Source organism: Manis pentadactyla, chromosome 7 (genome assembly GCF_030020395.1).
Source record: "Manis pentadactyla isolate mManPen7 chromosome 7, mManPen7.hap1, whole genome shotgun sequence".
Taxonomy (NCBI): domain Eukaryota; kingdom Metazoa; phylum Chordata; class Mammalia; order Pholidota; family Manidae; genus Manis; species Manis pentadactyla.
Window position 1 is genome coordinate 78,356,700 of NC_080025.1, and position 13,593 is coordinate 78,370,292.

At 33.9% G+C, this 13,593-nt stretch overlaps 1 protein-coding gene across 11 annotated transcripts in view; it reads left to right on the forward strand.

Annotated features, from left to right (window-relative positions):
• PPP1R9A (protein phosphatase 1 regulatory subunit 9A) overlaps positions 1 to 13,593 on the forward strand; it is a 337,367-nt gene that overhangs the window by 176,810 nt on the left and 146,964 nt on the right. For all 11 annotated transcript variants that reach the window (XM_057504534.1, XM_036894441.2, XM_036894440.2 and 8 more), the window contains one exon: positions 5,834 to 5,954. In XM_057504534.1, coding sequence (XP_057360517.1) covers positions 5,866 to 5,954 — 89 coding nt within the window. In that variant the 5' untranslated portion in view covers positions 5,834 to 5,865. The remainder of the gene's footprint in view (positions 1 to 5,833; positions 5,955 to 13,593) is intronic.

The window sequence follows — 13,593 nt, forward strand, 5'->3', positions numbered from 1 at the left end:
GTCGACTTGACTTCTGTATGGATAGTGGATTGAATGACTCTCCTCAGACCCACTTCCAAATGCAGCCCATTCACTTCCATTGGCTGGGATGATGGCTCGGAGTGCGAGGGATGAGTGAGGCCTGAAGTTTTGTTAGTGCTCCTGAAAAAGGACTGGTGCAGGTGAGAGGGCTGCTGTGAGAGCCTGCGGCAGGTGGGTGTTTCTGGATTGTTGGTGGAGAGTAGTCATGGTTAGCCTCTAAATGTGGTAGATGTGGGGATGCGGGGCCTTGAGAAAACTATGGATTTTGAAATGAAAGCAGCATAATCATCTGCATCTCTGAGGGGCACAGGCTAAAGGAGAGCAGATGGGCCTCCCCCTGATGTCACTTCTGGAATCACAGCCTGTCCCACGGGATCGGTGGGACCAGCGGCTGCCATGTTCATCATCATGGAAGATGGGCGTTTGGGTACTGAGTAGGACCTGATGAACAGCTCCAGCAAAAAAAGCACAACAAATGACAACTTGAATAAAAATAATAACAACAAACAAATAAGGACATCAAATATTGCTCAAAAAAGACATTTTTTAGCAAATTAGCAACGACAAAAATGTTGATTTTTGTAATTTTAAATTTCAGTAGAGGAATTGAAGGGGAAACAAAGGATGGTTATTGTTGAGACTTGAATTGGTGACCTGGAAGGTCAAGTATAAGAATTACCCCAAACTAATTCTCAAACCACAGAGCAAACATCCAAGATAAATAATGAAGGAGACCCAACATCTAACTTGTAGAAAACAAAAGAGGAAAAGACACTAGAGGATAAGAGACATATGAGACAAATAATAGGAGAAATTTTCCTGAGCTCATCGAGAAAAACCTGAGCCTCATATTTGAAAGGGCTTAACCAGTTGGTTGCAAGTGAGAGGATTTTTTAAAAATCCCGTACTGAGGCATGGCCTGGGAAATTCCTAATCTTTAACCGTGAAGTGAAAATCTTACAAGATAACAGGTCAAACCAAAGCAAAGAAGCACAAGTATTTGCGAAGGCAAAATTATTAGATTAGCATCAGACTTCTCATTTGTAATACTGGAAGTGGAGAGACATACACATCATTTCACACACCACTGAGAAAAAAAGGATGAATTAAGAATCTTACATCTGTTAGAGAGCATTTATGTATCCTTGTGAAAGAAAGAAATTTGCTATTTGTAACAACTTAACACAAAAAATGAGAATGGTCCAAATATCCATCAGTGATAGAAAAAGGTATATAACTTGTGGTTGTATCTATTCAATAAAATATTACTCAGCAGTAAAAATGAAGGAACCACAGTTCCATATAACAGTATATAAGATCCTTACAAACATGAAATTGGTGGGGGGGAGAAAAGCAAGTCACAAAAAAGCTACTCAGTATGATGCTATTTATTTAAACTTCAAAGCCAAGAAAAATTAAACAGCATACCATTTATTTTTGTACCATTCTGTTTCATTGTTATAGCTTTGTAATATAGTTAGAAATCTGGAAGTGTGGTGCTTCTAGCTTTGTTCTTATTTCCCTAGATAGTTTTGGCTATTCAGAGTTTCTTGTGGTTCTGTACAAATTTAAGATTGTTCTATTTTTATGAAAAATATCATTGGAATTTTGATAGAGATTGCACTGGATTTGTAGATTATTTTGGTTAGTATGGACAATTTAATAATATTTATTCTTTGAGTCCCTAAGCATGGGCTATCTATCTTTCCATTTATTTGTGTTTTCTTCAATTTCTTTCATTGACGTTAGAGCTTTCAGTGTACACATCTTTCATCTCCTCAGGTAAGTTTACTCCTAGGTATTTTGTTCTTTTGATGCAATTGTAAATGGGATTGTTTTCTTAATTTCTTTCTGATAGTTTGTTAAAATATAGAAACCTAAATACGATACAAACTATAGATTTTAATTCCAACAGATAATTTTACTTTTAAACTGAGGAAACACTAAAATTATTTCAATGAAAACCAGGAGTGGGATTTGGATGCTCTTTAAATGTAATAATCAGTATAAACAATAGAAAATAAAAGATGAAAAGTAACCTTTACATATACATATATTTATATATATATATATACACATGTACCCTATATAGTATATGAAAAAACCAAATATGCATATGAAAAGCCAAATTAATTCTAATTTTAAAATAATAGAATTGTTAAGAGTATTTGTAAAAGAGATCAAGTCCTAGATTCATATATGAATATTAATTTTTCTTCTCTATATTCACATTAAGAAACTAGAAATGTAATTGGGAACACTATTTCACTTAAAATACTACCAAAACAACAAAATACTTATTAAATTATCACCAAGAAAAACAAAATTTATCCATAAAAAATATGTCTTTTTGAACGAAAGAATTTCTAAGCAAATAGAAAGACATACCATATTCTTGGATGGGAAGACTCAGAACAGGAGAGTCTCTCCTCCTCTGTATCTCTGATACCTATATATTAATATATAAATTTAATGCAGTTCAAATAGAACTGCCATCAGAGTTTGGTTGGGAGAGGGGATTGAATAAGTAATATTTATATGGAAAAATACAGACCTAAGGGAAGTATGAGAAAATAATGTGAAAAGATATAATTTCCCAAATATCTGAATTTAATATAAAGCCTTTATAATCAGAACAAATTGTGTTCACATAGCAATTGATCAGTAGAACAACACAGAAAATCCAGAGAAAGATGTTAGAATGAATGAAAAATAAATATATGATTAATATGTATGACATTCTAATGTAAAAGTAACAGTGTTTTACAAATCACTCTGGCATAACTGAGCATTGATTTGGAAGAATATAAAAGTTGGACACCTTCATTTTCCTTATATCATATATAAAAATAACTACACCGATTAAGTAATTAAATATTAAAAACAAATTTGATAAAAATTCATAAGTATACGTATATTATCTAGGCTTATAGGAGGAGGGGCTTAACCAAAATGGAAAAAGTTATAAAAGAAAAGATGGGCCAATACAATCATTCAAAATTTTAAGCTTTTAAAGGCAACATTGTCCAGCCAAGCCATTAGATAAGTGATGAATATGAGGAGGGGAAATCTTCATTATAGATGACATGAAATTAATATCTATAATATGCTAAGAATCTTTGCAAATTACCAGGAAAAAAGAGACAATTAAAACTCAGAAAAATTAGCAGTGTACTGAAGAGGAAATCTAATGACCCACGCTCATATGAACATCAGCTCAGATCTGACCAGCAATCATGGGAATGCTAAACCAACATGAGTTTCTTTCCTGAGAGAGAAAATAATCTCTGAGCTTATTAACATCTTCCATAGTAACACAGCCTTACAGTCTTTTCTATCTTTTCCTGGCTGTTTTGCCTACTTAGTGCTCTGCCTGCCCCTAGGAGAGTATATAGAGAGAGGAAAACAGAGTGGCTGCTGGGTAATTGACAGTGCAACCACAAGAATCAGTGGCCTTCAAGTATGTGACTTTGGACTTCACTCATGCTTGATACCTCTCAGGGAAAGCTGTATGGAGATGAGTTCGGTCATCTGGTCTATGTGGGTTGATTGTACTCTTCCTTTAATTGTCTTTCAGGTATCAACCTATCTTTTAGGTATTTTGTACTGGAAATGAGGATGACTTAAGCTAATATAGCTTTTCCCACAATTGGGTTTTCAGCTCTGCAAATCTGAGTAATTTTCCACTTAGAGCTATGGAAGGAAAAAAGATAATTTTAATAAAGCCTGAGTCCAGGAAGGAAAACAGATTTAAAAACTAAGATGTAATTTTCTTGCCGGATATTTGCATGCAAAAACTATCTAATGGTATGATCTAATGATACGGTAGTACAGAGTCCACATTTGAGAGAAGCCCTTTGAGTGTACTGGGCATGGGAAAGTTTAACTTACTGCCCAACATTGGCTTGATAAGTGATAACTCATAATGAAGAGAAACTCCTATAAATACAATGAATGTGAACAAGAATTCAGCTAATACTTAGTGTACACCAACATGCTGGAGGAAAAAAACCTCCTGTGAATGTAAACAATGTGAGAAGGTTTTAGGTCATCATTCATTTGTTCATCAACACAAACAAGTTCAGATTCTAGAAAATCCCTATGAATATGATGAATATTGGCAAGAATTCAAACATACAGCTACCCTTACACACAAGTGGTAGAGAAGGAACTTCATACCCATAGACACATGTAACCAATGAGGAAGAGCTTTCAGCACATATCTTTCATGCTTGATACAAGAAAACTCATTATGGAAGAAAGCCTAAAACTGTAATGAATTTAGGAAAGTTTTTAGCAAGAGAAGCCTCTTGATGAACATTAGTATTAATGAGAAACAATTAGAATGAGATAAATATGGGAAATCAATCACACATGAGCAAACATTCTAAATGTCAGGAATGAAAGAAAGTCTCCAGTGATCAATCAGATATTATTCAACATTGCAGTTCTTACCCTGCAGGGGTACTTAAGCCTAGTATCAATGTGGAAATGCCCTCAGCTGGGGATAACATCAGGTAAGTCCTCCAGGGAGGACACCTTTCTTTATACTTTCTTCATTCTTGTTGAATGAGCAAACAATACTTTTGCCAATGACATATCTTTAAACATATGTAAAAAAAAATATATGTAGAATTATTAATTGTACTTAGAAATACTTAAAGCAGAAGTTGATGACAAATAATAATAATATTCAATGAGATGAACCCTATTCAAAAGATTACTAATTAAGAAAACTTAGTAAATTAAAGGTTATGGCTAAAAAGTCTTCTAAAAGCATCAAGCATTCTGTTGAGCACAGGGCTAGTTTTCCTTAAATAATCCACCACTGTTGATTAGCTAATATCTGTTTCTTATAGCTCGTACACCATTATTACCAACACTTTGAGGCTATCAGAAAATAACTTTGAATGTGGAGTGCAAAATAGTGTGTATTTTATTTCATTGATAGTAAAATATGTATGTTCATGTACAGGACAAGTGGAAATATGGATGAACACATGATTCATAACAGAATTAAAAAACAGCATGTTTGTTAGTGTTGTTCACAGGGCAAATGAAATGGAAACAAAAGTGAATGTCAGAGAAATGATTTTGTAAGTTATGATGCCATCTTCCTGTGAAATACTGTGCAGTCATTAGAAGTCATTTAAGGCTATGCACATTCATATCCAGGAGGTATCACTGAATTAGAAAGTAAGCTGCAGAGGGAAGTAGGTATAATATGATCTTATTTGTGTAAAGCAAATAAGAAGGAAAATAAGCCATATGTGTGTGTGTGTGTGTGTGTGTATATATATATATATATATGCTTATATATGTATTTATTGTAGCTGTTGATATATTTATATGCTTTTATAGGACAGAGGAAAGTACTGAAAGGTGCTGCCATTTTATTAACATAAATGGGAATATAAAACAAGTAAAGAGAAGACCACATAATAAGGAAATTCCAGATGTGTTATAATCATGTTTATTTAAAACAATACATATGTGTTTGTGTATGTATGTTTTTGCACTTAAAATGTTATATTATTTTGAAAAGCTACATTTTAAGGGAGAATGATTACTCAATAGCTAAATTATTACCTTTTCTTGGGAATCACACCGAATAGCCAACTGCAGGAGTAAATGAGAATAAACTCACAAGCCTTTTGAGGGGGTCTTATTTGACACCCTTGCTCCCCAGCATAGAAAAAAATAATTCTGCCAAGGCAAGCAAATCATGGAACCCATACAGAACAAATTATAAGCATCAAATTGTGGACTAATGTAGAACTTAGGTTGTTGTGTATTTTTTCCTTTTTCATAGATGAGGATGGACTTGGTATAAGTATTATTGGAATGGGTGTTGGAGCAGATGCTGGACTTGAAAAGCTGGGAATCTTTGTCAAGACAGTAACAGAAGGTGGTGCGGCTCAGCGAGATGGCAGGTAAGCTACTATTGCGAATCACTAGAATCTTCTAGGAAGCTTTTCTTTGAATTTCTTTTAATGGTAGCTTTCTTTTGATTGTTTTAGGACAGAATTTCAGAGAGTGTCTCAGATGTGGAAAATGTTAAAACATTTGAATTACTTTCTGATTTGTAGGCAGGATATCTTCTTTCTTTAATATATATCTGGTAAATGGGTGGATGGATCTATTATGTATACCTGTATATACCTGTCTACCCTTGTATCTATCCATTCATCTATTTATCTAGTAGGAGGTCGGCAGAAACATGGTTGTTTATCATTTAAGAATATTTACTGTGGAGATCAGCATGTAGTTTTACTTCAGAGATAGCAAAACAAATGGTAACAGTTTTGACACTTTTGAAAATGACAGAGATAGAAGGGAAAATAGAAACTCTTAATTCTGAGACGATGGTAATTCTGGAGATCGGTGTTCCTTAAAATGTTTTTGAAAATCCAGGTTCTTGAGTAGCTCCTAAGCCTGTGGAATTAAAATCTGTAGGATAGGGGTCTGGCAGTCTTTACTTACACACCCACCTTGAGTAATTTGGAGGCACATTAGAGCATCAGATGATCATTGTTTTATGTCTTAGGTCTTATGATCTTAAGCTACAAGATTCTTTAAAGATTTTGATTAATCCTCATACTACGTTTCTCTACTGCGTCAGGTTGGGGCTGAAGCAGAAGGTTGGCAGGAGAAGTAAAAGTAACCCCCAAACTGAGTGGTAAACTCAAAGACACATCATCTTATTTTTTTAGGAACATAGAATAACTGGCTTTGACTTTCTTCAAGATTTAAGTGTATATTTACCACTTAACCATCTTATCAAGAAATAATAAAGTATGCTGAAAAATCATTTGTGAATCTGGTGAGACCCATAGTAGCATTATTTTTTTGTAATCTTAAAAACAAATATTGATAATATTGATACACACAGGTGTTGCCCAAGGAGAAGTAAATTGGTTTATTTAAATAAGAATGCCACATCTTCAGTATCACCTCTTTCCTTGAGGTTAGGGACCACGTCTTAGTCAGTAGCCTTACTTGAAGAAAGGAGGTCCAAGGTGAATCTTTTGTGTCATTGTTTAGCTGACACAATGTGTGTCACACTTAAAGAAAGTGGAATATTAATGTTGTGTGCTTACAAGTAATTTTTCAACAGTCTTTTTCCTTTCAAAGTTGTTCAGGAAATTAACTCTTTGCCCCTTTAATGAATTACAAAATGGTAGTAGTAAATATTTTCCATTATTAATTTAGAACCTTTCTTCCAAGTGAGTTAAAACTTGTGTTCAAAATCTCCATCATTTTTCTTTAAGTTTCATGAAAAATTTAAAGGTCATTCTAAAGTGTTAGGAAATAATTCTTATTGTTAGTATTCAAGCAGTAGTAAATTATTATGAATCATCCTTCTTAAGCCACAAAAGCAAACCAAAATGCAAATTGATTTTTTTTTTAAGTTATAAAATTTTGCATGTAGCACTTAGGCAGTTCCCCTTGTTATAAACTCAGACATTTTGTTTTTCTATCACTAATTTGAAAATTAGTTTGTTTTCTATTAACCTATTTACTGATTTGTTCTCCTGGGTAGTTTCAGTATTTACAGTGATATGAGAACTTTGCTTTATCAGTCCTAGTGTGTATTTCCTCAGTCCTTTTAAATTGTTTACCTAGTATAGTAATCCTGTTGTTGTTTTAAGAGATGCTTAATAAATGCCTCAGTGAATATATTAAGAAAGGCAGCTTGATGTAATGAAATAAGAATTATTTTGGGGATCATGTGACCAGTAATCTTACTTCGGCCCCCTCTACTTACCAGTTGTGGGATATTTTTAAAAATTACATAATTTTCATGTTATCTACATTGCAGGGCTGTTATAAGTGTTGAATAAGCTTATGTAAATAAAAAGCCTCCAGCAGTGATGTTCGTGTATGAAACTGCTCTTGAATGTAGCAGAAATAAGCTTGAAATTTATTAAAAAAATAGTTATCCTGGGGAGTCTTATGAAAAACTGTAGAAAGATGTATAAAATATGTACAGAACCATAAAATTTGGGGGATCAGAGGGACTTTAAAGGTCTCTCAATTCATAACTTTCATTTTATAAATGTGTGAAAATTGTAGATATATATATATATAAAAATAAGGGATTTCACTTAAAATTTATTTATTTATTTAAACATTTATTGAAATACAGTTGACATAATATATTAGCTTCAGGTGTACAATGAAGTAATTTGCCATTTACATACATAACAAAATGCTCACCATGGTAAGTGTACTAACCGTGTGTCACCATACAAAGTTATTACAATATTATTGACTATACTCCCCATATTGTGCTATCCATCCTGGTGACTTATTTATTTTATTACTGGAAGTTTGTACGTCTTGATTCCCTCCACCTGTTTTTCCCATCCCTCTGCCCCTCTCTCCTCTGGCAACCACCAGTTTGTTCTCTGTATTTATGAGTGTGTTTCTGGGATTTCTTTGTTTGTTCATTTATTTTGTATTTTAGATTTCACCTATAAGTGAAGTCATATGGTATTTGCCTTTCTCTGTATAAGTGGCCTCATTATTAGACCAGTGGTGGTGTTCACATTCTTTATTATGTTATTGTAGCCACCATTACTAATGTGCTCATTTGCACAGTATTTAAATGCCTACTGTTTTAAAAAGCATCAGTATAAAGAATTACAAAAGGAGCAGTTGATTGTTGTTTACAGTCAATAACAACAAGTCATATATACTTGATGATACATAAAAATGTCATGTTAAGGATTTACAAAACAGTATGTTGTCATTCTTGTGTACGTAAGTTTTCTATTTCTCCACACACACCCCACCTCTCTCTCTTTCTCGCTCTGAAAAAATGTAGAATTAATACACATCAAAGTTTTAAATGTCTCTAGTCTGTGATTCTTTTGGATTTCAGCTAATATGGAGTATTTCCTTTTCCTATAGGGAATATGTAATAGTTGTATATATATTTTAAACTACAATTAAAAATAACAAAGCTATCACCATGTGACTATGGGAAAGTTACTCAGACCTCAGTTGTCGACAAAATTGAACTTCTGAATTAGTTCTTTGTAGTGCTTTTTAGCTTTAAAGGATAAGGGTATATATTATACCTTTATAGTTTTCTTTACTTCCTTCATAAATCTTCCTTATTTAAGAAAATGGCTTCAATTTAATCTCAGATTTGGTCACACTTCCATCAAGGAATGTTAGAAACAGACGTATATAGGAAATTCTTTTCTTTTTCCTCCCCTCTTCCTGCCCCCACACAAAAAGCCTTTTCGTTGTGATTGTTTTTCCTCTTCTAAATGTCTCATAAACTCTCACCACATTTTGAGTATTTTAAAAATTTGTCATTGATATTTATCCTCTGAGTCACCCAGCATACTTAAAAAGCTTTGAGTCTTCCTTATTCTTTGATATTATGCCCTACATTCTGGATTTTCTTTCTTCAGGCTTTTCATGTCTGTCTGTACCTTTTCATATGATTCTTGAACCATAGGGGTGCTCAATGAACATTTGTTGGGTGAGTGAGTACTTGTGCTTCAATCATTTCCAAAGCTTTTGCTTGGACCTAACATTTTTCTCTTCCCTTCCTCATCCTCTCTGTCTCTTCTCTTTCCTTTGTGCTACCCTGCCTCTTACTGGTTGACTTATAATTTAGCTGAGTGACATGATAGCCATTTCTATCTTCTGTTTTTATCCTAAATTTTCAACAAAACAATATTAAACATATTAATCATTAGTTTTTGTGTCCCACATTTTATGGTTGTGCACAGGACACTTGCACACTAATTATTTCTCCACTCTTCTTTAATGAGTCTATAAAGAAAAATGAATTTTATAACCCATTCAAAAATGCCGATAGAATAAATCACATGGATGGTAACCGAGAAAGGGTAGTAATGATGTGCTAAAGAGGCAAATTAAAAACACATTTGACATCTGCTTTGTTTCTGGCTCCCATGTTTGTTTCTCAAGCTTTTGCATGTCATCATTTTAGGACACTGTTCTTTTCAGGTTTTTTGGAAAAGATGTCAAACATGAAATTAAGATGCTATGTAGTTTATCCTCAATCACATTCTGGTTTTCAAACAATTTTGATTTTTTGTACCATATTTTAGGTAATACCAACATATAGAACAGATGAGGAGCCCTATTCTTAGGCTTCCCTGCAGCAGACTCTCCCTCTTGCAGGACCTGACTGTGCCCCCGAGGCATCCTTAAGCCTGTGACAACCCTGAGTGGCCACTGTTGTTTCATTGTGTCCATCTGTCAGAATTCAATGGTTTCCTCTCTGTGCACACACTTCGTTGTCACTCCTCTAATCAAGTATTTGCTTATTCACCCCTTGGAGAGTTGGGATACTACTGCTTTGATACATATGTATATTCATATATGTTAAAACCTTCACTGTCTAGCATTTGGGGGAAGGTTCTCTGTTGACCAGCGGTCATCAATGTTGCTCCAGCTGGTCTCCCCGATTCATCGTGGGCACTCTGTTTCCATAAGGCCTGGGAGATAGAATTGTTCTTTTTGTTTCGTTTCCCAGGTACATCACATGAATAAATAACTACACAATAATATGAAACAAACCCTAAAATAGTCCAACTTACATATTTTTATTAGCCTTACTCCCACTGATTCTGGTTTTTAGAGTCAGAGTTGAGGGATTATCAGGAACACCAGACTGTGGCTAACGAGCACCAGCAGAGCACACTGTTGTTTGTTAGCATGAGGAAACCATGGAGGAAGTGACCAGAACTAGATAGAAGCCTTTTACAAACTGGCTCGGGACATTCCTATAAATTCCGTTTCAGTGGATAATGTTTCTAGGGAAAAACAGGCTATTTCCTCTGCTATTCTGGAAAATTTTTGGAACATCCAGATTATCAGTATTCTTTGTACTCTAGGATGGTCTAATGCAGAGTGCTGACCATTTGATTTTCACTACTGGGAACCTGGCTTTTCTGTGCTTCTGATTATGAGACAAGATTTGACATTGTCAATGTTGATATTCTGTGGGGTTGCATCTAAATGTTGTCCTCTCTCAGGGTAAGAGATTCAGTGGGTACAAGACACCAGAAAACTTTTTCCTTAACTTAATAACCATTTCTGTATTAAATGCCTGCTGATTTATGACCTAGTGTGTTGTGGGGTTAGCCTATGGCATCAGTAAACCTGAATTACTGCCCTTTGTAAACCAGTATTATTCCTCTCATCCCCCGTCCAATCCTCTTTACCTTTCTTCCTTCTTTTGCTCATTTGTAGTTTCTTGAGTTTGTTTCTACCTGAATCATCACACAGTCTATGTCTCTAAAAAGGTGAATTGAAATGCCCCTCAAATAAAATAGCAAACTCCACAGAACTTCCCTCCTTCCCTCCCTCTCTCTTTTAAATTAAAGGTGGTTTTTATATCTTTGGCTTTTTTAAATTGTGAATAAGATTTAAAATTTTTCTTTAATAAATGTACCACTTTTGAAATTAAAAAGGTTTTTAAAATATTCTTTTAATGAAATAATAATCAAAGTGTTGAGCTCTCTTTATCCCCTTAATGCTCTCTGTATCAAGGCAGACAGGAAGAATTACGTAGGCTCAGGAACCCGTATTTTAATAAAGGGATGCCTCTACCTTACACTGGTGTCTGAGAGCAAAGAGCAAATCCAGCCAAATGCCTGTTGTCCCTGTTACTATTGCATGGAATGCTTGGATTGCTTCTGTCTTCCCAGTGGCCATTCCCACTGTTTATTCCTGTGTGGAGATCTGTTTCCATCCAGTTTTTCTGCTCCCTGGGGGGCTGCCTCTAACATTTTATCTCAGGTCTGCTGGTGATGAATTCTTTCAGCTTTGTATGTCTGAAGAAGTCTTTGCTTCACCTTTGTTTTTTAAAATATATTTTCTCTGTGTATAGAATTCTAGATTGAAAGGAGCTTTTTCCTTTTAATACCTTTCCGAGACTTTTGTGATCTTGGCCACATGGGTGTGGATGAACATGAGTACATGTATGCAGTTGAACTAAGGAAGCTAGGAGGGGCTATAAATATTTTGTTTTCTGCTCATTTAATTGTATATCATGAACATTGTAAAATTTCTATTGAAAAACAGAAGTTCAAAACTATGTGTATTAATTCCCCCGTCCCTTACATTTTTTGAGACAATGTCTGTTTGGGTTTGGGTTATAGGTTATAGATCTTTGAGTAGAGAGCCTTTTGTCTGGTTACTGTATTTTTATGCACATAGGCATCTTTAATAAAGAACAAATGACTGTAATGCTTCAGTCTAAAGGAAACTTGGTAGTTTCCACGGTCACTATAAGTGCTATCATCAGTTGACAAATTAGCATGTGCTAATTTAGAGAACATTTTAAAGCTATAAATATAATACATGTTCATTGTTGAAACTTTGGCAAATGTAGAAAAATATAAAGAAGAAAATAAAAGTCTCACGTAATCCCACCATCTAGAGTTAATCACTATTAAGATTCTTCTGGTGAATTTCCTCCCAGATTTTTTCTATTGTTTACTTACTTAACAAAATTAGGACCAATTGAATATATAGTTTTATAGATTCTTGTACTTTTTTCATCAATATTTGTTGAGTGCTTTCTGTATGTCAGGCTTTATGCTATTATGTTCTTTGTATTTGTATCTTAATCCTGCTAATAGACCTCATTAAATATAAATTATTATTATTATTTTTGTTTTATATATAAGGAAGCTATAACTCCTGTTCTATAATCACAGCAAGTAAGTGGCAGAGCCTGGCTGTGAACCTAGAATATCTGATTCCAGAGCCTATAATTAAGTAATACATCATTTTATATCACATCATTAAATGTTTTCTACAACATACTCTAAGGACATGTTATGCTACAGTATTGTATTTGTAAACCATTTGCATACTTTTATACTAGTATGTTGTTTCAGTGTGTTAATCCAGTTAGAATTTTTATATAAGAATCACTGAATATCTCTGATTATTTCTTTGAAATTACTTCCTTGGAGTGGAATTACTATGTCAAGGAACATTACATTTTAAGTGCTTTATAAAACACATTGCTAAACTGCCCTCAGAAAGGTTGTTCAATTTGCATTCCCCCTAGCAGTGTTGAAGAGTAGTCACTGCACCCTCAAAGGCTGAATATCATGTTATAAAATCTTTAATAACTTAATAAGTGAGATGTAATTTGAAAATTTTAATTTCTTGTTTTTGAGAACTCTTAAGATGTTTGTTTGCCACTTGTATTTCTTTCTTTTTTTTTGTAAATTATTTGCAGTTTGCCTTTTTCCTGTTATATTTTTTACAACTGTGTTACCATCTGTTTTTTGAGTGGTAATCTCCACAAATAAATGGTCTGTACCAACTGTCCCCCTACTCTCCTAATCTGATAACAAAAACGATCAAATACAATAAACAGAATTAATGTGCAACTCTAAACTTAAGTACATTAAAATTATCTTTTTAGTTTATACCTTTAATTTTTTGCCTTGAAAATTATTTGCCTACTTTTTGAGGTATCCAGTAACCTTTTCATAGACCTACTCTTCTTAAACTTTTCAGAGTAAATTTATAATCACTTATTTTTATTGAGATCCATGT